The sequence below is a fragment of the Lynx rufus genome, unplaced genomic scaffold, assembly GCF_022079265.1.
Source record: "Lynx rufus isolate CCGP_SWC_20201006 ecotype Redwood Valley unplaced genomic scaffold, mLynRuf1.p SCAF_15, whole genome shotgun sequence".
NCBI lineage: Eukaryota > Metazoa > Chordata > Mammalia > Carnivora > Felidae > Lynx > Lynx rufus.
The window spans coordinates 48,125,548-48,148,757 of NW_025814829.1; the positions used below are offsets into that span (position 1 = coordinate 48,125,548).

General features: G+C 41.7%; 2 protein-coding genes across 2 annotated transcripts in view; one reads left to right on the forward strand and one right to left on the reverse strand.

The window, feature by feature from the left end:
- SLC9C2 (solute carrier family 9 member C2 (putative)) overlaps nt 1-22,371 on the forward strand; it is an 82,740-nt gene extending 60,369 nt beyond the window's left edge. Inside the window, exons 20-26 of the mRNA XM_047077317.1 lie at nt 2,091-2,216; nt 7,492-7,590; nt 10,542-10,709; nt 12,832-12,963; nt 18,205-18,390; nt 20,088-20,172; nt 22,238-22,371. Coding sequence (XP_046933273.1) covers nt 2,091-2,216; nt 7,492-7,590; nt 10,542-10,709; nt 12,832-12,963; nt 18,205-18,390; nt 20,088-20,172; nt 22,238-22,371 — 930 coding nt within the window. The remainder of the gene's footprint in view (nt 1-2,090; nt 2,217-7,491; nt 7,591-10,541; nt 10,710-12,831; nt 12,964-18,204; nt 18,391-20,087; nt 20,173-22,237) is intronic.
- LOC124510352 (60S ribosomal protein L23a-like) lies at nt 11,329-12,290 on the reverse strand. Its single transcript, XM_047077209.1, is given in 2 exon segments — nt 11,329-11,877; nt 12,215-12,290. Coding segments are annotated over 2 exon segments (585 nt in total). The 3' UTR covers nt 11,329-11,368.
- Nucleotides 22,372-23,210: the final 839 nt, after the last annotated feature.

A 23,210-nucleotide genomic window follows, 5' to 3' on the forward strand; every position in this document is an offset into this window, starting at 1 on the left:
TGTGGCCTCTTCTTTTGGCTCCCTCTACAAACTCATTAGATTTTTCTGCTTGTCTATCCACTGGTGGAATGTGTACTGCCCAGGCTAGGCAGCTGTGACAAGGGAGGTGGGAGTCACATAACGTTAACATGGTAGGGAAAGGATCAGCTTGCATGTGTGTGTGTGTGTGTGTGTGTGTGTGTGTGTGCGTGTGTGTGTTGGTGGGAGTCTGGGGGTGCAGTTCTGAGAGAAGAGGACCCAGGAAGGCACCATAACTGGTTAGCTGATAAATGGACTTTTGAAAAATGATAAATGTATTTGCAAAAAGAAAATAGGAACATATGACAGAAAAACATATTTAATATTTAATGCTATCACTCTATCACATCCACCATCTAGACTGTGCATTTGTGCAAATTTGATTGTTCTTCCTATCCTCTGCAAGAACCTATCAGTTTCCTAACAGAAAGCAGAAATATGGAAGTTCTAGTCCTACCTTCTGTCTGTGTTGACCACTGATAAGCTGCTTCTGGGTATCATATGCTTTTCCTTGTCACTGGCAGCTCCCAGCCAAGGGTCACATGCACTGTGCTTCTGGTCATTCCCTGGACATAGTCCCCTCTCCATGATTCCCAAAGAGAAATGGGTGTGGGACAGGCCAGCTTTCCCCTCTGAGGCTCTATCTCTTTAGGCTAATATTATGGCAAAGGACAAAATGGGTTATATGATTTCTTCTTAGTGTCTGACAGAGGGAAGAAAAGGGCTACTTTACAGTATCCTTCAAGTTGTATATACCTCTACACATGCTGTGGTTTGTATTCTATTCTTTTCATTTACCAGTTGAAGATTATATAAGCTTCAATTGAATTATTGATATTCATTAATTAAAATAAATAAATAATAGCCCTTATAAGGAGAGAGGCTATTTTTTTCTATAGGTTTGTGTAGAAAGGTAATGGGTAAATCAATCATTCAACAGTTACTTATTGAATGCATATTAATTGCCTAATTGTCAGCCAAAGAGATATAATTATCTTCTAAGTCATAAGGAGCTAGTCATAAGGAATTACCTAGCTAATTCAATTTAATTGAGTAAATACATGTTGAATACCTACTATGTGTTATGGACTCTTGGGGAGATTGGATACTTAATACAACAATGACCCCAAAGTCCACTGGCTCTTTCTCGTTCTTTGATTTAATCCTTTATTCATCCAGTCAATCAAGTGATTATCTCTTACCTGGTGTGGGAAGCCAGAGAAGGTTTCTGAGAGCCCATAAAACTGAAACTATATCCTTCAAAATTAGAAGAATTTAGGGAAGCAAATAATACATACAAGAAAGATTTGAGGAAATGTGGCATTAAATTGTACAGTAGTCAACTGTGAAGTTTATTTTATTTTTTTATTTTAGAGAGAGAGAGTGTGTGAGTGGAGAAGCAGGGCAGAGGGAGAGAGAGAAAACCTCAAGCAGGCTCTACACTCAGTGTGGAGCCTGACGTGGGGTTCAATACCATGTAGGATCACCTGAGCCAAAATCAAGAGTTGGATGCTCACTCGCCTGAACCATCCAGGTGCCCCAAACTGAGAAGTTTAGATGATCTGAAATTAACACAGTGGGCTACAGTGTTAACTGAATTATAAAGATAATAAATTCAATATGAGTTAATATATCAATTCATAGGGGCGCCTGGGTGGCTCAGTCAGTTGAGCGTCCGACTTCGGCTCAGGTCACGATCTCGGTCCTGAGTTCGAGCCCCGCGTCAGGCTCTGGGCTGATGGCTCAGAGCCTGGAGCCTGCTTCCCATTCTGTGTCTCCCTCTCTCTCTGCCACGCCCCCGTTCATGCTCTGTCCCTCTCTGTCTCAAAAATAAATAAACGTTAAAAAAAAAAATAAACATTAAAAATATATATATCAATTCATAAATTCAATGAGTTAAGGGAAGAATAGGGACAAAAAAGGTTAGAGGATAATTTAAATAGGGTGAGAGAAAGTATGAGTCAAAATTAAAATAAATTTACATAACAATAGTGTCTAAAGATTTCCTTAATTTTTACATAAATCTCTTTTCTGCTATAGGATCTGATCACCATTATTTTGACTGTTTTCAGGTACTTCTTAGGAAAATAAAGGCACTGAATGACTTTCCAATGGCAATCCCGCCACCAACTCCTGACAAATATCTTCATAATATTGTTTGGCTGGAAAATAAAGATGTTCTCATTGAGTTCTTCAAGGTAAAGATTCTGTCTTCTATTCTGGGTCACTTTTGATGATAATTACTTTCCACTCCCTAAGCAAGATTAACAAAAAGTATATCCAAGGCAAGAATCCTATGATGGCTGATGAAGCGTAAGCCAAAATGGAGGCCCAGCAAAACCCAGTTTTCCAGTTTTCTACTTTTTTTTAGAGCAAGGGTTTCAAGTTTAAATTACTATACAGGCAAGGTAGATAATATAAAAGTAAAAGAAGCTGTATAGTATTATAGGGAACAGCAAAAACTGTGGTATATTCCAGAGTTCATGCTCTGTCTAAAGTCAACTGTTATGGAAATTTAGACTCTTACAAGAAATATTTATTGAATCTTCTCCCTGTGCCAGAGGCAGTTCTAGGTTTGGGGATATGCCAGTGAATAAAGCAAATGAAGTCCCTGCTTTCCTGGACTTTATCTTATACGCCTAGAGCTAAACAATAAACACATAAACACACAAATACGTAGTCTATTAGATGATCTATCAATGCTATGGAGAAAAAGTGAGAAAAGGGAATATAGTTGGGAAGCTATTTTATATGAGGTGGTCAGGGAAGGCTGCTCTAACAAGGTGACATTTGAAGTGGGATCTGCATGCCATGCAGATATCTGGGAGGAGAGCATTCCAGGCAAGTGCAGTGCCCTGGTGCAGAGTGTGCTCAGTGTGTTCAAGGAACATCCCCAGAGCCCCTGTGGCAGAAGCAGTGATGGCAGGACCAGATGAAGTTGGAAAAGTAATGGAGCCTGAGTTTGTACAACTCTGCAGGCCATTGTAAGGGGTTTGGCTTTTACTCTGAATTCAATGAAAACTTAAGAGAAGGTTTTGAACAGAGATGTGGTATGATCTCACGTACATTTCAAAATGACCACCTTGGGGATGTCTGGGTGGCTCAGTCAGTTAAGTGTCTGACTCTTGATTTTGGCTCAGGTCATGACCTCATGCACTGACTGTGTGGAGCCTGCTTGGGATTCTCTCTCTCCCTCTCTCTGACCCTCCCTGGTTTGCATGTGTGTGTACACATGTGTGTATTCTTTCTCTCTCTCAAAACAAATAAATAAACTTAAAAAAAAATGACCACCTTACCGCTATGTTGAGAATAGGTTGGTAAGGGGTCAAGGGAAAGCCAGAAGCAAGAGTGATGGTGGTTTAGATTAGTGAAAGTGACGAGTGGTCAGACTCTTGATGTGTTTTGGAAGGTAGAGCTGATAGGTGCTGATGGAAGGAGTGTTAAAGAGGATGACTTCCGGGATTTTAGTCTGAAAATAGGAATGGAGTTCCTGTTGACTTAAGTGCAGAAGAGAAGATTTATATGGAGGGCACAGGAGTTTGATTCTGAATGAGTTAAATTTGAGAAAGTGTTGAGACATCCAAATGGAGATGTTGAGTAGGCGGTAAGATACATGACTGGAATTCAGGTGGCAGGCCAAACGGGAGATAGGTATTTTGGAGTTTTCAGCATAGAGATAGTATTTAATATATGGAGACTTGATGAGATAAGTTAAGGAATTATTATGGACATCCAAGGATTGAGTCCTGGGCTATCCAACATTTAGAGTGGAAATGACGAGGAATTAGCAAAACGGATAGGAAAGAGATGAGATTTGTGGTTACCAGAGGCAGAGGATAGGGGGAGGGAAAATGGAAGGAAGATAGCCAAAGGGTACAAACTTCTAAGTTATAAACAAGTACTAGGAATGTGCTATACAACATGATGACCATAGGTATTAGCATTGCTGCATGGTATATTTGAAAGTTGCTAAGAGATTAAATCCTAAAAGTTCTCATCACAAGGAAAAAATTGTTTTTGTAACTAGATGAGGTAATGGATGTTAACTAAACTTGTGGTAATCGTTTCATAATATATGTATGTCAAGTCATTATGTGGTATTCCTTAAACCGGAACAGGGCTGTATGTCAATTACATCTCAATAAAACTGGGGGCGGGGGGGAAGAATTGAGGAGTAATCCATCATGTGGGAGGAAAACTAAAAGAGAGTGGTGTTCCAGAAGCCAAGTGAAAAAAGTATTTCATAAAGGGGAAAGTAAGCAACCATGTCAAATGAAGCTGAGATCAAATAAGAAGAAGATTAGAAATTGACTATTAGAGGGGCGCCTGGGTGGCGCAGTCGGTTAAGCGTCCGACTTCAGCCAGGTCACGATCTCGCGGTCCGGGAGTTCGAGCCCCGCGTCAGGCTCTGGGCTGATGGCTCGGAGCCTGGAGCCTGTTTCCGATTCTGTGTCTCCCTCTCTCTCTGCCCCTCCCCCGTTCATGCTCTGTATCTCTCTGTCCCAAAAATAAATAAACGTTGAAAAAAAAAAATTAAAAAAAAAAAAAAAAGAAATTGACTATTAGATTTAATAATGTGGAGGTCAGATTTTTTAGATCTGAATTTTTATGTGAAATTTCCAAATTTTAAAAATTTGGCACACATTAAAAATTTAAAAATATCCCGCAGGCCAAACAAAAAACATCCTTGGATTGGATGTGACCCATAGACCACTAGTTTGTGGTTCTAGTTTTAAATGGCTATAGTATAAATGATAAGATTTATACCTTTTTCATCAACCTGTTACAACCTCTGTTAGATTTTTAGAATCAGGAAGACTCTGTGAGAAAGAATGGCATTTGTTTTACCATAAATTTGGTTGTACCATATTTTGTGATCTAGGCACATAGTAAGGCATCTGTCCACAATGAGGACATTTTCCTTGTTTTCTAGAAAGATAGCAATCATAATGAAGTTCTACTGAGCTTTGAATATCTGATTCCTTTCTTGCTATACCAATGTTTTCTTCCTATCAGAAATTTTTGAATTTTTCTTCTGAATTGATTTCAAATGTACTGAATTAAGACTCCTTTGGTTGAAAGTAACAAGAGCTAGGGGCACCTGGATGGCTCATTCAGTTGGGCGTCCAGCTTTGGCTCAGGTCATGATCTTTTGGCTTACGACTTCTAGCCCTGTGTTGGGCTCTGTGCTGACAGCTCAGAGCCTGGAGCCTGCTTTGGGATCTGTGTCTCTCTCTCTCTCTCTGCCCCTCCCTCGCTCATGCTCTCTGCCTCTCAAAAATTAAAAAAAAAATTTTTTTAATTAAAAAAAAGTAACAATAGCTTACATGAATTAGTTTAAGCAAAGGGGAAGTTGACTGAAAAGACAAGGTGGTGGTATATAGAAGCTACTAAGAAATAGTTAGCTAACTAACCATGGGCAGGGTGGGATTCAGGCCAGTTTAATAATATCAGTGGTGGGAATTTGTGGACCCTTCTTCTAGCACTTGGATATCATGGCTCAGTTCTCAATTCCCAGGCTCATTGTCTCTCAGTTCCAATTCTTGAGAAAGAAGTCCAACTGGCTTAGCTTGGATCTGATGTCCTGCTTTGGGGAGCACAAGTGTGGCTGCAATAAGGAAGAAGAAACCTGATGTGATGGCCAAGGGCCGTAGTGGGTAGTTTGAAAAATAGATTGCAAATAAATGCATGTGGGAGGTTGGTGACGGACTTGGACTGGGAAGCAGGTGTCTCTAAAGTGTTTCTTATAATTTGCATTCTCCTTAGTTTTGTTAAAATCCAATTTAAGATACAGTTAGAATTTTGTTCTTTGTAGGTAATACTTTTCACAAGTGTAATTAACTGACCACCCAGCAGTGAATGGGGAGGAATGCCAAAACCAATGAGAAGAAGCTAACTCTATAGATTAATGATTCATAGACACCTGAGGTGAATCTGTCACCACAACGTAACCTCCTTCCCATCCTTGACTTACCATGCCTCTGCAAGGCTGTTGGACCCTCTCTACCCCCTTACAGACTTCTGTTACTCTATGTGCCCCCTTTCCTTAATATGTTGGGTCTTGATAGCCATTTCAATCCAATTTTACCAGGGTAAAAATTGTGATGAATTGGGAGTACACAGCCCAGGGATTGTGTGGCTAACTAGCTAAAATCCACAGGGTAAACAAAATAACACCCCTTATGGTAGACTGTGATTTCAAGTGTGGTTTCCATCACACCTACAATGGTTAATTTTAACTACTCCTCCCTTCTTTCATTCTCCAGCCAGTGTGGTTAATTAGAAACCTAATAGTCCATAAAGAGAAGCCAGAAGTCAATGGTAGAAAATAAGGGTCTGAATAATACATAAGCTGGCTGATTGGTTTTATGTGACCTTTTTAAAAAAATCGTGAAGTTATCCATGAAGTGCATGAAGTAAAAAGTGAAAACTCATCACTCCTTACCCCACATTTAGAGATAACCACTATGAATGATTTCGAGATATGTTTCCTATATATCTTTATAAAATGCAGATCTGTCACCCTAATTCCCCTGTTACAAACCCTTCCATGGCTCCTTTCTGGTTTTGGGGAAAAGCCCAAACTCTTTAATGTGCCTACAAGACCCTTCAAGACCTGGCTTTGGCTCACTTCTCCAGTCCTTTCTCTACTGGGGCTGTGTTATGACTTTTCATGGGCCCTGGCACTTTTGCCTTAGTCAGCCTCTTCCCCCATATAAAAGTACAAAAATTATACTTTATGACTGTGTTAGTATAAAGATGAATATATTAGTATTAAATGTTCTAGTATTAAAGCATTTTCTTCCACCTAAAAGTTTTTTTATTCCCTTCTGATTTTAAAATAAATGAAAATACTGTTATGAGTCCCTAATGTGTTGGGAACCCTAGGCACTATGCCTAGTGAAGCCTGTCTCCACCCCACCCTGCTGTGGCCACAGAATACTAAATCTACAGTTACCCCAACTGTAGATACTCTATTTGCTTCTGGGCCTTTGCATACGCCGAATCCTCTGCCCTGAATGGGGTTCAACTCATTGTATCCTGCCTGTCTGTTACCCTTCCTTCAGGCCTCAGCTTGGCTGTTCTTTCCCCTTTAAAGTCTTCCCTGGACACCCAATACTGGGTCCTGTGGCCTTTCTGGACTTTTCCAGAGCATCCTGTTTCTGTCTCCTTTATCAGAAGTATCACACTTTATTGTTAACATCTACTCAACTGAGCACTTGTTGGGTGTTTCCATCAGTCACTGTACCTGGTACAAATCACAAAGTCTACAATTTGCTTGCTTGTTCCTTTCTTTTAAAATAAAATTGATGAGGTATGTCAGCATATTATAATTCATTAACAAACCAAAGCATACAATTTGTGGAGTTTTTTTTTCTACTTGAAACCCATTTCAGCTTTAACATCTTATTTCTATTTAGAAAAGTAGACTATGAAACTTTTGTGTTGACTCCTTTTTTATTTTTCTTTCAGGAAAGAGCCAAACTTGCCTACTTCGACTATGGAGATGTCATTTGTAAAGAAGGTGAAATGCCACAAGGAATCTACTTAATTATTTCAGGAATGGCAATTGTAAGGGACTATTCATTGTTTACTAAAAATGTACTTTGAAATATATATGATTTTAACATAAGAAGAAATTTAGGAACCAGGAAAGTTTCATATTTTTAACGTAATTTCTAAACAAAACCATTTCTGCTCAGAGTGAACATTACAGCTGAGAGATAATAATAATACCCAACATCTGAAAGGTGCTCCTCATTTAACAAAATGTTTTTATAGTCTTTGCTTATTCCTCGTGGCAATTCTGGGAGGAAGCAGTCTTTTCCATGATGTTCTGATAAACAACTTGGAGTGGTTGTGTTATCTCAAGGAAATGAGAGTCAAGAATGATGGGATGGACCACAATGTCAGATCCTTACCGAGGTCAAATAGGATGAGGTTTGAAAATATGACTTTTACCCGACCAATAGGAGGCATTTGGTGACCAGAGAGAGAAAGAGGTCAGTAGAGTGAGGGGGACAAGAGTTCTTTAGAATCTGAATGCTGGTAGCTGAATACATGGGTGAGCCCCAGCTTATGGCCCAAATAATTCCTAGATCCTAAATGATGGTGACAAGTGACAAACCCTTAGTATAATACACATACTATATCTGGCTTTTTATTTTTGGAAGGGGTATTTCAGACCTTAAAAATATCAAAGTTGATCGTGGAAATAAACTGTTATGATAAGTATATTATAATACTAACTAATATATATAGCCCTTATTAAATGTCTGGCACTTTTCATTCATTCATTCATTCATTCATTCATTCAACAAATATTTACCTCATTACCACCACACAGTGGCACTATTCATTCTTGGCACAGAATTGACAAAACAGACAAAAATCCCTGCCTTCTTAGAGTTTACTTTCTAGTAGAGGCATAGAAGGAGATGGGATAATGAACAAAATAAGCAGTTAGATATACAGTATGTTAGAGGTGATTGAGAGATGAAGAAGTTAGTTGTAATTTTTTAAAGGGTGGTCAAAATGGCAATATACTATGACAATTAATCCTTATAATAACCTTTTTTTTTTCATAGAAAAAAGCTGATGTACAGAGAATTAATTCACTTGCCCCTGCAATGGCACATAGTAACAGGTCGAGAAAGGCTTTGAACCCATAGAGTTGGCCTCAGTAATGTCCTTAGCCATTATTCTATTCTGCTTCCAGTAGATGTGTCATGTTCCTATTAGAATCATAACAAAAGTACACTGCTACCTGTATTTATTAAGTATGTCGAATCAAACACTTAAAAGCTGCAATGTACATTTTCCTTTGAGGAATTTTCCTGCAATGACTGGGCTAGTTAGGTCTTCTTAAAGTATAAGTCCAACAATATTTGGGCTGGAGATGTTATTAGTGTTTAATCGATGCCATAGCAACTCAGGACAAATTTAGCAGTTTAGATTATCTCATAGTTCAGAAGTCCTATGGGCTTAGTTGCTTTCTCTGCTTGAATCTCACAAGGCCAATATCAAAGGGTCCGTAGGGCAGTGTTCCCTTCTGGAAACTCTGAGGGCAGAATCAATTTCCAGATTCATTGAGGTTGTTGGTAGAATCCAGTTCCTTATGGCTAGAGGACAGATGTCCCTGCTTCTTTGCAGACTATCAGCCGGAATCCACCTCCAGCCCCCACACCTCCCTTCCATCTTTGCACGCAGCCCCTCCCCGCCCCATCTCAGAGCTGAAGTACAGCCAATCTCTCTCTTCATGCTGCATCTCTCTGATTGACTCTACTTCCTTTTCTACTTTTGAGGGCTTGTGTGATTACATTGACCCAGCAGTATAATCCAGAATTTTCTCTTTAGAGTCTGCTGATTAGTAACCTTTGTTCCTTCTGCAAAGTCCCTTCCCAAGAGCTACCTAGATCAATGTTTAATTGAATAACAAAGAGACAGGAATCTTGGAAGGATGTCTTTAAATTCTGCCTATAGATGTTATCTTCTTTTCTTGGTTGGTAAAAAGCAGAGATAGGGTTCACTGCTCAAAGAGCCTTTGAATTGCATTCAAAATTAAATTAGAAAAATGTCAAAGTCCTTTGGAAGCATGAATGCCTCTAAAAGTTTGAATGGTGATCACTGGCGGAGGGGACATTTTCCTAGCAACTTCTCAGTGACCCTCCATTCCCTGTTTCCTGTGTCCTGAACAATAGCCTTCCTCTTTGATGTGCACAGCTCAACTTTCTGGAAAATTCTGTAATCCTTCTGGTCGGTTCCTGCAGCTTCCTCCTGAAATCTGATAGCTTTTTTATTTCCCCCACCCATGCCTATCCGTTCTTTTCCTAAAGTGACTCAGCCACCCTGTCTGTATTCTCCCTAAAAACTTGTTCTGTTGATGTCCCATGGAAATTACTAACCATTTAAAGGGCGACTAGGTTGTGCTGAAATCATGGCTTGATTTGGAGGCATGTTAATTCATGCTGTCTGATTTAGTCTTCTTCCACCAGAGGCACTAGCTCATTATAATAAGAATTTCTAATAGACTTGAAATGGCTGGTTGAGTTAGTTGCAGACAGCAATCACTACTTTTGGTGGGATTTTTATAGAAGGAAGGTGTAAGTCAGTAGAAAGTTGTAAACAGTCAGTAGAAAGTTGTAAATAGGGTCATCTGTGAAGATAAAGATTAGAAACGATCCTTCCTTTGGAGAATTGAAATGTGAAAGAAAATTGTGATTTTTTTTGGGGGGGGTACCTTAATTCCTTTTTCACACCTGAAAGTGTAGTAAAGAATCTTTTCCTTCCTGGACGGGTGGTGGGAGGGGGGATGGGCTAAATGGGTAAGGGGCATTAAGGAATCTACTCCTGAAATCATTGTTGCTCTATATGCTAACTTGGGTGTAAATTAAAAACTTAATTAATTAATTAATTTTAGAAAAAGAATCTTTTCCTTCCATTGTTAATAATTGAAAGAAACAGTGGGAGCTCCTGTGGCTTGGTTTGGTGAAGGGTTTCTAATTTTGTATTTCCCTTTGCAGTTGCATAGCTCACCTCCTACCTTTGGAATAGAAAGTAGCCTAAGGTCTGATAGAGAGTTCAAAACCATGTTTACAGAATACTGTACCAGTGGGGACGTCATTGGAGAGCTGAGCTGTCTGCTTAAGCGTGAAATTGAATATACTGCCATTTGTGAAACTATTTTACAGGTAAGAAACTGGTTCTGTCTGTATTGTGGGCTATTAGTTAATTCTTCCTGAAGTAAATAAGGAATACCAGAATCTTTTCTTCCTTTGGGTTCCGTTATCTTATGCAGCCACCTACCCAGCTATTGTGAAGCAGTGTAGACTAGCTGAGAAAAGATTTAGTGTCTCACATCCTGGCTGTGGGACCTGGAGTGAGATATTTTAATCTCTTTGTGTCTTAGTATCCTTGTTTATTAAAAGAGAGAATGTCTAGCTTTGACGTTATGAAGATTAGGAAAATGTCTAAGTGCATGGCATGTATAGACAATAAATGGCCACCATTATGAAAGTAGTATTTTTAAAGAATACTTGTTTTTTTTTTAATTTTTTAATGTTTATTTATTTTTCAGAGAGAGACAGAGCACAAGCGGGGGAGGGGCAGAGAGAGAGGGAGACACAGAATCCAAAGCAGGCTCCAGGTTCTGAGCTGTCAGCACAGAGCCCGATGTGGGGCTTGAACTCACAAATCGTGAGATCATGACCTGAGCCAAAGTTGGCTGCTTAACTAACTGAGCCACCCAGGTGCCCCTAATTGTTTTTTTTTATTATTATTTATGTACTATTATTATTATTTTTTTTATGTTGAAAATATTCATATTTAGATTTAGCCAGCTGGACTCAGTTTAGATGATCCCAATTTTGTTGGCAACATCCAAAGCATCATAGTCAGGAGCCAGTTGAACATATGCTTTCTTTTCTCCATCCGGCCTGATTAGAGTGTTGACCTTGGCCACATCAATGTCATAGAGCTTCTTCACGGCCTGTTTGATCTGGTGCTTGTTGGCCTTGACATCCACAATGAACACAAGAGTGTTGTTGTCTTCTATTTTCTTCATGGCTGACTTGGTAGTCAGGGGGAACTTGATGATGGCATAGTGGTCAAGCTTGTTTCTTCTGGGGGTGCTCTTTCAAGGATATTTGGGCTGCCTTCAGAGATGCAGTGTCTTGGGCCGTTGGAATGTAGGTGATGTGCAGATCTTTTTTTTATGACTGTGGACGCCTTTCAGCACTGCTTTCTTTGCCTTCAAAGCCTTTGCTTTAGCTTCAGCTTTGGGAGGGGCAGGGTCCAGAGTCTTAGGGGTGTGTGGGACAGAAGGGAATGTTGCTTTATCAGTTTCATACCATTTAGTTTCTGGAAGAGGACAGGAGGCATGAATTTAGTCACAAGGTTGAAGTGAAGTCACTGAAGTCCATGTAGCTTGAATTCTTAAAGAGCAGTCTTCCATATTCAGGTAAGCAGTTGGCCTCTGGAAACAAATCCTGTGAATCAGTCTATAGCCAACATGCAGGGGTACAAGAGCACCCAGAGTGGGGCCCCAAGTCAGGTTCCACCACCCACTGCTGACAAAATCCAAAGGCAGAGAGACATGAGGGATGGTGAAACAAGAAAAAAATTTATTTCAGTGAGGCCAACACCAGGAAGATAGTGGATTAGCAGCTCAAAGATGATCTCCAATGTGCTGAAATACTTCTGGGTTTATATAAGGAAAATGTGGGGCAAAGGTGGATGGGTGTGAGCAGGTGGACAGTGAAGGTCAAATCCATCACTGTCTTAGAGTTAATCACAGGTGGGGTCTTGCTGGCTCAGAGCAGTTCCTATTGTTTGAGGGGGTAGTTTCATTCCCAACTAAGGATGCTTTGTCCCCAAGGCCTTCAGCCTGAGCCAAGAGACAAGCTGGAAAGAAAAACCCAACTAGAAGTCTGAGGTCAAAATTGAGGCAGCAGGAGTCCTCTTTTGAGCCCACTTCACCTACTGTGGCAGTAAAATAGATAAGTTTATGTGGCTTACTTCCTGAATCTTGGGCTCATGAGCTGTATCCTTTACCATAGCTATTGACTGGTATATATTTTCCTGGCTTATCACTAAGTGTATGCTTTAATTGAACTGTAAATTTTATCATCTTACATATGGCAAACAATTTCTCCACAGTCAATGCTTTTGAATGGCAGAGTATCATAATTTTACTAGAGTTGATGGTTTTTCTAAGGGGTCAGGTGAAGATTAAATCTATAGGCACCTTGTCTTCTGATGGCCTTATAATTTAGTTGTGAATCAAGCTTGCTGCTCGATATCTTGTGGTTTCAGGCCTGCTTTATCTCCCTGGAGGATTTGTATGAAGGCTTTGATGTCTTCTGGCCATCTTTGGAATATAAAATATGGCTAAAGCTTGCACTCAGTATTGCCTATCAGTATTTTGAATCAAGTCTCATTGATGAGGTAAGTTATAGGATTAAAATATGAATGGACTTTTATTTGCTTTTTACGAAATGCGTATCATATTTTTGAGACAGAGACAGAAAGGAAGGTTGTATCTGATATTCTAAAATGAGATTCTAGAATTTTAACCACACTTGTTCTGACTTCCTGCAGATCTTCAGTTCTCTTGTCACAGCTGATTTTCCAGGCTACCTGCAGTCATGCCTTAAAAAAACAGATTCAGCAAATATGAAATAGGCAGATTCCCAAGAACTAGGAACTTATATTTTGTGTGTGCTTTCGGGCTTTGGCATTTTTAAAAAAGCCCCCGGGTGTTTCGAATGTGCATCCAGGGATGAGAACACTGCTCTAAACTCTGTCAATAGGGAATACAAGAGGAATAGCAGTTTTCTGGAGGAAATAATGGTTCCTTTTCACTAATATACAGAAACATAATGACTTCTGCTTTCAAGCTCGAAATCCCCGGCATTATGAGCCAATCTACTCAGACCCAGGTAGATGCTAATTGAGTTTCCTCTTTGGACTGGGTGCTTGTTCTATGCAGGTTTTTGAACGATCTGAGTGAGGACTGATTGGCGTAGTGTTTCTTTCTTTTAAAAAAAAATTTTTTTTAGTGTTTATTTATTTTGAGAGATAGAGCACAAACGGGCAGAGAGAGAGGGAGACACAGTGTGACAGCAAATACTCGGTGCCCAGGAAGAGACAAGCCACGCACACTTGGGGAATCAGGAAAAGACTGTTTACTGCGCACTGGTCCTGGCCCAGCGGAGTCACCTCCAAAGGCTGAGCCCTGAACCTTGGCATCAGCCTGTTATTATGGCTGGGATGGTAGCAGGTTGAGAGACAAAAGACAAAGGGGAGGGGGCACTTATCAGTGGTGCTATCTGGGCAGTTCATGGACACAGGAGGCAAACAAGATTGCAGAAGCCAAAAGTATGCAGGGGAGTATTCAGCTTCCGACATCTGGCTGGCCCCTTTTATCTTGTTTTTATTAGCTTTTCTTCTCAACATAATCCGAAGCAGGTTCCAGGCTCCGAGCTGTCAGCACAGAGCTCAACATGGGGCTCAAACCCACGAACTGTGAGATCATGACCCAAGCCGAAGCTGGATGCTTAACCGACTGAGCTACCAAGGCATCCCTGGGGTGGTGTTTCTTATAGTCTCCTCTACCTATGTTAATATGAATCTACTGTCTTTTTAAAATCTTTATTGGGGTGACCGAGCCTCTTTTATGAACTTTTTCTCCAACAAGTAATAGCATTGGCATAATTTACAATCCATATTTATATCCTATTTAATAATTATTTGAGCCCCTATTATAAGTTAGGAACTGGGAAAGTGACAGACCAGAGTTCAACAATGTTTGTTGCATCTCAGTAAAATGAGACTGGATATGAATGTTGGGTTAAAAGATTCGCACGTCTGAAAAGAATGAGAAGACAAGTCACAGAGTGGGAGAAAATATGTATTTGCAAAAGACACATCTGATACAGGACTGTTACCTAAAATATACAAATAACTTTTAAAACTCAACAATAGGAAAACAAACAACCCAATTAAAAAATGGGCCAAAGATCTTAACAGACCCCTCACCAAAGAAGATATACAGATGGTAAATAAACACGTTCTATCTACATCATATATCCTCAGAAAAATGCAACATTGTGATTCCATTATGCACCTATTAGAATGGCCAACATTTGGAACACTGAGAGCCCCAAATGCTGGTGGGGATATAGGGCAACAGGAACTCTCATTCATTGCTGGTAGGAATGCAAAATGGTACAGCTACTTTGGAAGACAGTCTGGAGGTTTCTTATAAAACTGAACATACTCTTACCATATGATCCAGTAATCAGTATCCTTGATATTTACCCAAAGAAGTTGAAAACTTATGTTCACACAGAAATCTGAACACATATATTTATAGCAATTTTATTCGTAATTGCCAAAACTTGGAAACAACCAACAAAAATGTCCTTTAGTAGATGAATGGATAAATTCATTCCTCTGTGGCACATCCAGACAATGGAATATCATTCAGTGCTAAAAAAAAATGAACTTGGGGCGCCTGGGTGGCTCAGTTGGTTGAGTGTCCAACTTCAGCTCAGGTCATAATCTCACGGTTCGTGGGTTCAAGCCCCGTGTCAGGCTGTGTGCTGACAGCTCAGAGCCTGGAGCCTGCTTCGGATTCTGTGACTCCCTCTATCTCTGCGCCTCCCCTGCTTGTACTCTGTCTCTCTCTGTCTGTCTGTCTCTCTGTCTGTCTGTCTGTCTCTCTCAAGATATAAAATAAACATTAAAAGATTTTTAAAACATTTTTAAAAGGAAATGAACTGTTAAGCTGTGAAAAGCCATGGAAAAAAAACCTAGATGCATATTACCAAGTGAAAGAGGCCACCAGAAAAGGTTACACACTGTATGATTTCAATTGTAGGACATTCTGGAAAAGGCAAAACTATGGACACAATAAAAAGATCAGTGGTTGCTAGGAGTTGGGGCAGGAGGAATAAATAGAGGATGTTAGGACAGTGAAACCACTCTGCATGATACTATCACAATGGATACATGTCATTACACATTTATGCATAAAATTTACAACACCAAGAGTGAACCCTAAAGTAAAACTATGGACTTTGGCTGATTATGATGTGTCAGTGTAGGTTCATCAGTTGTAATAAATGTACCACTCTGGTGCCGGATATTGATAGTGGGGGAAATTATACACATGTGGAGGCTGGAGTATATGGGAAATCTTTATACCTGTCTCTCAGTTTTGCTGTGAACCTAAAACCACTCTAAAAAATTCTTTAAAAATTAGCATGTCATGCTAAGGAAGTCATGTTTCTTTACTATGTGGCAATAATTTTCAGAAAAATTTTAGTGGAAGGGGAAAAAGATTTAGGTTCTTCTCCTTTCCTTTTGCTTTGCCTCTTCATGAGAAGGTGGACACGTTTAGGGTCTAGTATAAAACTCCAGAGGAGAGAATTAAGACCAATAGGTTGAAAGCGTACAGAGTCAGATTTGACTCAATAATAAGGTGAATGTCCTTTCATTTGTTTTTAATGTTTATTTATTTTTGAGAGAGAGGAACAGAGCATGAGTGGGGGAGGGGCAGAGAGAGAGGGAGACAGAATCTGAAGCAGGCTCCAGACTCCAAAGTGTCAGCACAGAGCCCAATGCGGAGCTTGAAATCATGGACCGTGAGATCATGACCTGAGCTGAAGTCGGACCCTTATCCGACTGAGCTACCCAGGTGCCCCTCCTTTCATTTTTTAAGAAAACAATTTGAAAGCCATGCATATTTATTATCTAAATTAGAAAATACAGATACAAAACATAAGAAAATAGTAATAACTTTCTAGCCTGATTTTACTCCCCCAGAGAATCTCTATCTAACACTTTGGCTTATCTCCTTCTAGTCTTTTCCCATCAAAGAACTAGCCAATTAAGACTTTTAGAACCTACATAAAGAGGTTTAGAAACACTGATAAGCTTATGCTGCAAACCCTCCTCTAAATCATAGAACTCAAAATTTACATGCATTTAACAGCCAAAATAAGGAGCTTGGGTGACTCAGGCGGTTAAGCATCCAACCCTTGATCTTGGCTCAGATCAGGATCTCACGGTTCGTGGCTTCAAACTTCCGCATTGGGCTCTGCGCTGACAGTGTGAAACCTGCTTGGGATTCTCTCTCTCTCTCTCTCTCTCTCTCTCTCTCTCCCTCTCTCTCTCTGCCCCTTCCCTGCTCATACTCTCTGTTTCTCAAAATAAATAAACTTAAAAAAAAACCCAAACATTAAAAAAAACCAAAAAGCTTATTTTTTAAAGATTTTCTCGTAAAATTTTGGATATTTGCTAATTTTCTTATGCTTTTCATGCCCCAGGTGAGCTGCTGCTCTCAGCAGTTAAGTGTTCAGTCTGCGCATTAGGGACCAAGGTCTGAGGGCAGGGTCACATAGCTGTGCACGGAGTGAGGGCACTGTCCAGGGGATTCCTACCACGGGACTGACCTCTAAGCAGGTGTACTAGCTTTCTGGGGCTGCTGTCACAAAGTACCACAACCTGGGGGGCTTAAACAACAGAAATGTATTGTCTCATAGTACTTGAGGAGAAATCTGAAATTGAGGTGTTGGCAGGGTTGATTCCTACTAAGAGGTATGAGGGAGGGAGAATCTGGTCCAGGCCTCCTCCTTGACTTGGGGATGGCAGTCTTCATCCCACATGGAGTCCCCTTGTATGTGTACCTGTGTCCAAATCTCCCCCTGGCCTTTTTTTTTTTTTAAAGTAAGCTTTATACCCAGAGTGGGATTTGAACTCAAGACCCTGACATCAAAAGCTGAATGCTCTATTGACTGAGCCAGCCAGGAGCTCCCAAATCTCCCTAAGGACATCAGCCGTATTGAATTAGTTGTTCATCCTACTCCATTATGACCTCATGTGAACTTAAACAATTATATCTGCAATGACCCTATTTCCAAATGAAGTCACATTCTTTATTTATTTAAAATTTTTGTTTAATGTTTATTTATTTTTGAGAGAGAGACAGTGAGAGCCAGGGAGGGGCACAGAGAGAGAGAGAGAGAGAGAGAGAGGGAGACACAGAATCCAAAACAGGCTCCAGGCTCCGAGCTGTCAGCACACAGCCTGATGCAGGGCTTGAACTCACAAACCGTGAGATCATGACCTGAGCTGAAGTCGGACGCTCAAGTGACTGAGCCACCCAGGTGCCCCAACAAAGTCACCTTCTAATGTACCGGGGGTCAGAACTTTAACATACGAATTTTTGGGGGACACAAGTCAACCCATACATAATAGCTCCCTTCCAGCTCTGAGGACTACAATTCTGAGCTTTGAAGTATGACTCAGACTCAGTATATTGCCTTGTTTTGTTTTAGCTTTTTGCTATTGTTTGTTCACTTGTTAAGTGGGGCGTTTGCTTACTGCTTGGTAAAACTGAATCCACAAAGCATAGCTGACCACCCTGCTGAGGCTGATTGAGAGGTCATGCCAGCCTGTAAATCAGGCTGGCATCCATATCCAGGGCCACTAGTAGTAATGATGTAAAAACTCTTGAGTTATAATCTTGTCGGAGGCCATTCTGAACTCTAAATAAATCATTTCTGTTGGTCTTAGGGTCTATATGCCTTTTGACAAGCCTGTAAATCAGTGAGTTTGCTTTCTTCTTGATTCCATGTGTCATCTGGTATGATTCATAGAAAAAATGTCATTTTATTGTAGAACTTAGAGTTTCAGAAGTGTGCGGCGTTCAATCTGGCATATGTGGAGACTTTATCAAGCTATAATGAAATGGTCATCGATAACGTGACTATGAAATTCGTTATTATTGTGTATGGCAGTGTGATTGATACTAAGACAGAGGTACAATATCTTGCACCTTGCATTTTGCCTAAAACCTGTGAGCAGGTAAGGACCGTTATTTCTAAAGAGTCATTTGCTTTCCATGGTGCCCCATAGGTGACTTTAAAACTCAACTGACCACCCTAAAAAGAAATTTAACCTGTAGTTCTTACCGCCCTTAACAAAACAGTCAGAGCATGCTTAGGGCTTCCCATGTACAGTTGTGAGGGTTGGGCCCTACACAAGAGTGTGCCCGAGGGGGAACTGAGAGCTGGAATCTGCCTGCTCTCTGCTTGCCAAGCCATTTGCCCTGGAGTAGGGTTGTACCTCCCAAAGGACGGGAGACATTTTTCCTTAGTTCACACCGAGGAAACGACACCATATGCTAGTGTGGCTCTGAAGGGGTCTGCACTGGTTAGTAAGAAGAAAGTTGAGTAGGGGCCACATCACTTTGTTGCCACGTGAGGGGCTGTGAGCATACCTTGACAGTGGGCCCTGGATAGCACCATTCCATGGATCTGTGAGGGAGAAGAGTGTGAACACCAAGGGTGTGATAGGATGGGGTGGCAGGAAGGTGGAGCACAGGAGTGGGGAGGAGGAAGAGGGAGTGAGAAGAGCTGACCTGTCCTTAATCGGGTAGGACGTTTCTCCTCTTGAGGAGAGACCCTTTCTGCCGGTTCATTTATTAAATGAGAGGTTGTTAACTAAATGAAAAATTTATGTCTCGGAAAAGTTGGTAAACCTCCTAAAAAGTGCATTCGTCCCTTTCGCGACATTATTATTTTGTACCTCTCAGCAATTCCGAGGGTGACGGTAATTTAACTGCTTTTCTTTTTTTTTTTTCTTTTTTTTTTCAATGTTTATTTATTTTTGGGACAGAGAGAGACAGAGCATGAACGGGGGAGGGGCAGAGAGAGAGGGAGACACAGAATCGGAAACAGGCTCCAGGCTCTGAGCCATCAGCCCAGAGCCTGACGCGGGGCTCGAACTCCCGGACCGCGAGATCGTGACCTGGCTGAAGTCGGACGTTTAACCGACTGCGCCACCCAGGCGCCCCTTAACTGCTTTTCTAATAGAAAATGAAAATCGCTTTAGCTTTGAAGTGGGGGGTGGGAGTGAGGCAGGGAACAGCAGGAGCTGTTTGGGATCAGGCATACTTGGGTGTAAAGCCTGGCCCTTGTGCCCACCAGTGTGTGAGCCATAGGTGGCCTGCCTTCTGACCCTCAGTTTCCTATTCGTGAAGTTAGGATAACAGCTGTGGCCATCTCCTGAGGTTCTTGTGAGGATCGAGGGAGAGGGGACCTGGTATCTAGAAATGATAGTTATAATTGTTACTTGCACCCTACTTGCCTTCTGGGAGGGCAAATTTTGGAGGACACACAGGGCAAAAGTTCTGAGAAAAGAAGACAGTCCTGCTGTCTGGGACAGCAGGGCCCCGAGCCCTTGGACATCCACGTAGGAATAAAAGCAATTGAGTGTATGTTGGGGGTTTCCCTGTTTTCCCAAACAGAATTTCCAGCCTGGTTACAAGTAAGGTGTGGAAAGTTCCTTCCTGATAATTGTAAATGTGCAAAAGGTAATTTTCTGGGTCAAGGCTTCATGAAACCATGTTAGAGGGGATTTGAAATGAAAAAGATAGAGAGCTTAGGGTTGAAGCCCAGTTCTCAGTTTTGGCTTATTTCTTATATTCTTTGAAAAGGTTAGGAAGCAGCCAGCTTAGAGATCAAAGTCTGCTCTTTTGACTAACTTCTTTTCTTCTTTAGATTCAGGGAACTTCAGATTTAAGCAAGCTGCTGGTTATCCAAGCATCCAAGCCTGCCAAAAATACCAATGACTCCAAAGTCATGGGTAAGGAGTAGCCCTTTCTGTGATAGGAAAACCATGAAACATTCATCTAATTCTAAGAAAATGATCTGAGGGTATTGTGTGGGTTTATCACCAGTCTCCATCCTTGGGCCCACCCTGGCCTCCATGTTACTTCTGGGAGGCCACCTGAGTCCTCCAGACGCTGAGGTAGCCTTTCTCTCTCCCGTCCCTTCCTTCACAGCTGGTGTAGAGCAGCTTCTGTGTGGTACTCTGTTCCCGTCCTGGCGGCCTGGAGACCCACCGTGCTGCTGGGGGTAAAGCAGGAATGGGGCGGGCATAGACTTTCTCACAGTGCGTCCAGGGGTGGAGAGCTGGTGTGTTCCCAACAATCAAGGGGAATATGGAACCTGAACCAGGCTCTTTGACTACTCCAAACCAGTCGCAGCCACAACTCAGCTCTCTTGCTTGAGGTGCGCTTCCATAGTTACGACCTAATTACAATCGCTAAACGTGTATTAGTGCCCTGCTGCATGTATCACGGTGCTAAGCAATATTACTGAGCAGATGAGGTAGCGAGGCATTGCTCTAGAGAAAATGCGCTGAAATCTTTCACGTAGTGCTCGGCACCCCTGCCTTGCCAAGCCCAGTGTTTTCATTTCCCCAACTGCCCGAGCTCCCTTAATATTCGTCTCTAATTGGCACCATCCTGGTGTTTCTGACCCGCATGATCTGCTAGCTTAGAGGTTATGCAGTTCTTCACGAATTGTTACTTCGGGGGGAGGGGCTTACATGATTTCAAACTGCGTGCAGAAAGTGCATTTTATTAATATTTTATACCTCATTTCTCATTTGCACGATTCTTGTAAGACGCAGCCCCATCGTGTGCTGGGCACTGTGCCAAGCGCTAGGTGGTGAGCAAGCCAAACCAGGCGTCTGCCCTTGTGAGGAGGAGAGACAGACATTCAATAAGTGATTCCACTTCTGCCCTAGCAGCAAATTCAACCTCAGGCATTCTTGTAGCTTACTTTCTAGGCCCTGTTCTGGGGTCACGTGCAGCACTTGATTTGGGGGAGTTCTCTGTGTTCCCAGGTCTCCTGTCCAAGCTGGCTTAACACTGAGATAGTCGTTACCCCTAGCCCTCACAGTGTCTTCAGTTTGCCTTTCACAACACTCTTGGGGCACTGGGGTCTGGGTTTGGAGCTCAGGGCCTAGCGTCAGCCCCCTTGGGGCACCCTGAGGGCTTTTGAGTCAGAGATCTTAGCACTGCCAGAAACAGGGTACAGGTCCTCCTCTGTTCCTGGGCCTGTAGGCCTCTCTCTTTCTTCGGGCTGTCTGCAATCACTTTGAGACCGAGGGTAATATATCATGCTGTATTTCCCGATGAATTTGGAACGAGAATCATAAATGGTAGGTCAGTGCACTGGATTGGGCCCACATATATGTTTTCTTTTAAAAATTTAAAATAAGTTGCAGGGGGTAGCTACGTCGGTTGGGCGTCTGACTTCAGCTCGGGTCATGATCTCGTGGTCCATGAGTTTGAGCCCCTCGTCGGGCTCTGTGCTGACAGCTTGGAGCCTAGAGCCTGCTTCTGGTTCTGTGTCTCCCACTCTCTCTGCCCCTGCCCCCCTCACACTCTGTCTCTCTCACTCTCAAAAATGAATAAATGTTAAAAAAAATTTTAAAAATTTAGAATAAGTTGCAAAAGATGAACATCGACAAATTTCACATAAAAAAAAATCCAGATTTTGAGCTTTTCTCGAAAAACTCAGAAAGTCTGCTAACGCTTGGGCCTCGTTCCTGTATGTAGCAACATTCAGAGCTGGTTGTGGGGGAAGCAGATAATGTGCAGTTTGCCACAGTCCACACCTCACCCTCTTGTCTTAGGTATGGCCTGCTTCCTCTTTTATGTGACCTCCCTGTTCTCATTTGAGTTTGTCGGCCTTTCCATTAGGTTCTGGGGACCCTAAGAGCAAACGCCCTTGAGGGAAGAAAGGGAAGAAAGTAAAGAGCTCATATGAAAGGGGGGGAAGGGAGACCTACTGAGAGAAAGCAAATTGACATTTCAGAATATTCTTCTGCTACCTTTACTCTCAAATTCCTAATTTAGTTTTTCTGTCTGATGCATGTATTTGGATTGGTTCAGTCAACACTGGTCTTCGAACGACCCACAGAGAATATAATTGGAAGAGAAAAAAGGAGGTAAGAAACTTGACACATGGATTAGATTTTGTCTTACTGTGAATATTAAGCCACATAGCTGGAATCAATTGTGAAGCCAAGTAGCAAAATGTAGGTGGTAAGAAAAGAAATTCATAGTGGCAGCTCATTAATTTAGAAAAATTGGGATAAAACTCACCTGGATTATTAAAAATATTTTTTGAATGTTTATTCATTTTTAAAATTTTTTAAAATTTTTATATTTATTTATTTTATTTTTTATTTTTTTAATTTTTTTTCTCCAATGTTTATTTTTATTTTTGGACAGAGAGAGACAGAGCATGAACGGGGGAGGGTCAGAGAGAGAGGGAGACACAGAATCGGAAATAGGCTCCAGGCTCTGAGCCATCAGCCCAGAGCCTGACGCGGGGCTCGAACTCACGGACCGCGAGATCGTGACCTGGCTGAAGTCGGATGCTTAACCGACTGCGCCACCCAGGCGCCCCTATATTTATTTATTTTTGAGAGAGAGGGAGAGACAGAACGTGAGCAGGGGAGGGGCAGAGAGAGAGGGAGACATAGAATCCGAAGCAGGATCCAGGCTCTGAGCTGTCAGCCCAGAGCCGGATGCAGGGCTCAAACCCATGAACCGCAAGATCACGACCTGAGCCAAAGTCGGACACTCAGCCGACTGAGCCACCCAGGCGCCCCTGAATGTTTATTCATTTTTGAGAGAGAGAGAGAGAGAGAGAGAGCGCGCGCAAGCGGGGGAGGGACAGAGAGTGAAGGAGACACAGAAACCGAAGCAGGCTCCAGGCTCCGAGCTGTCAGCACAGGGTTCTAACACACAAACTGTGAGACCATGACCTGAGCCAAAGTCGGGCACTTCACCGACTGAGCCACCCAGGCGTCCCTCACCTGAA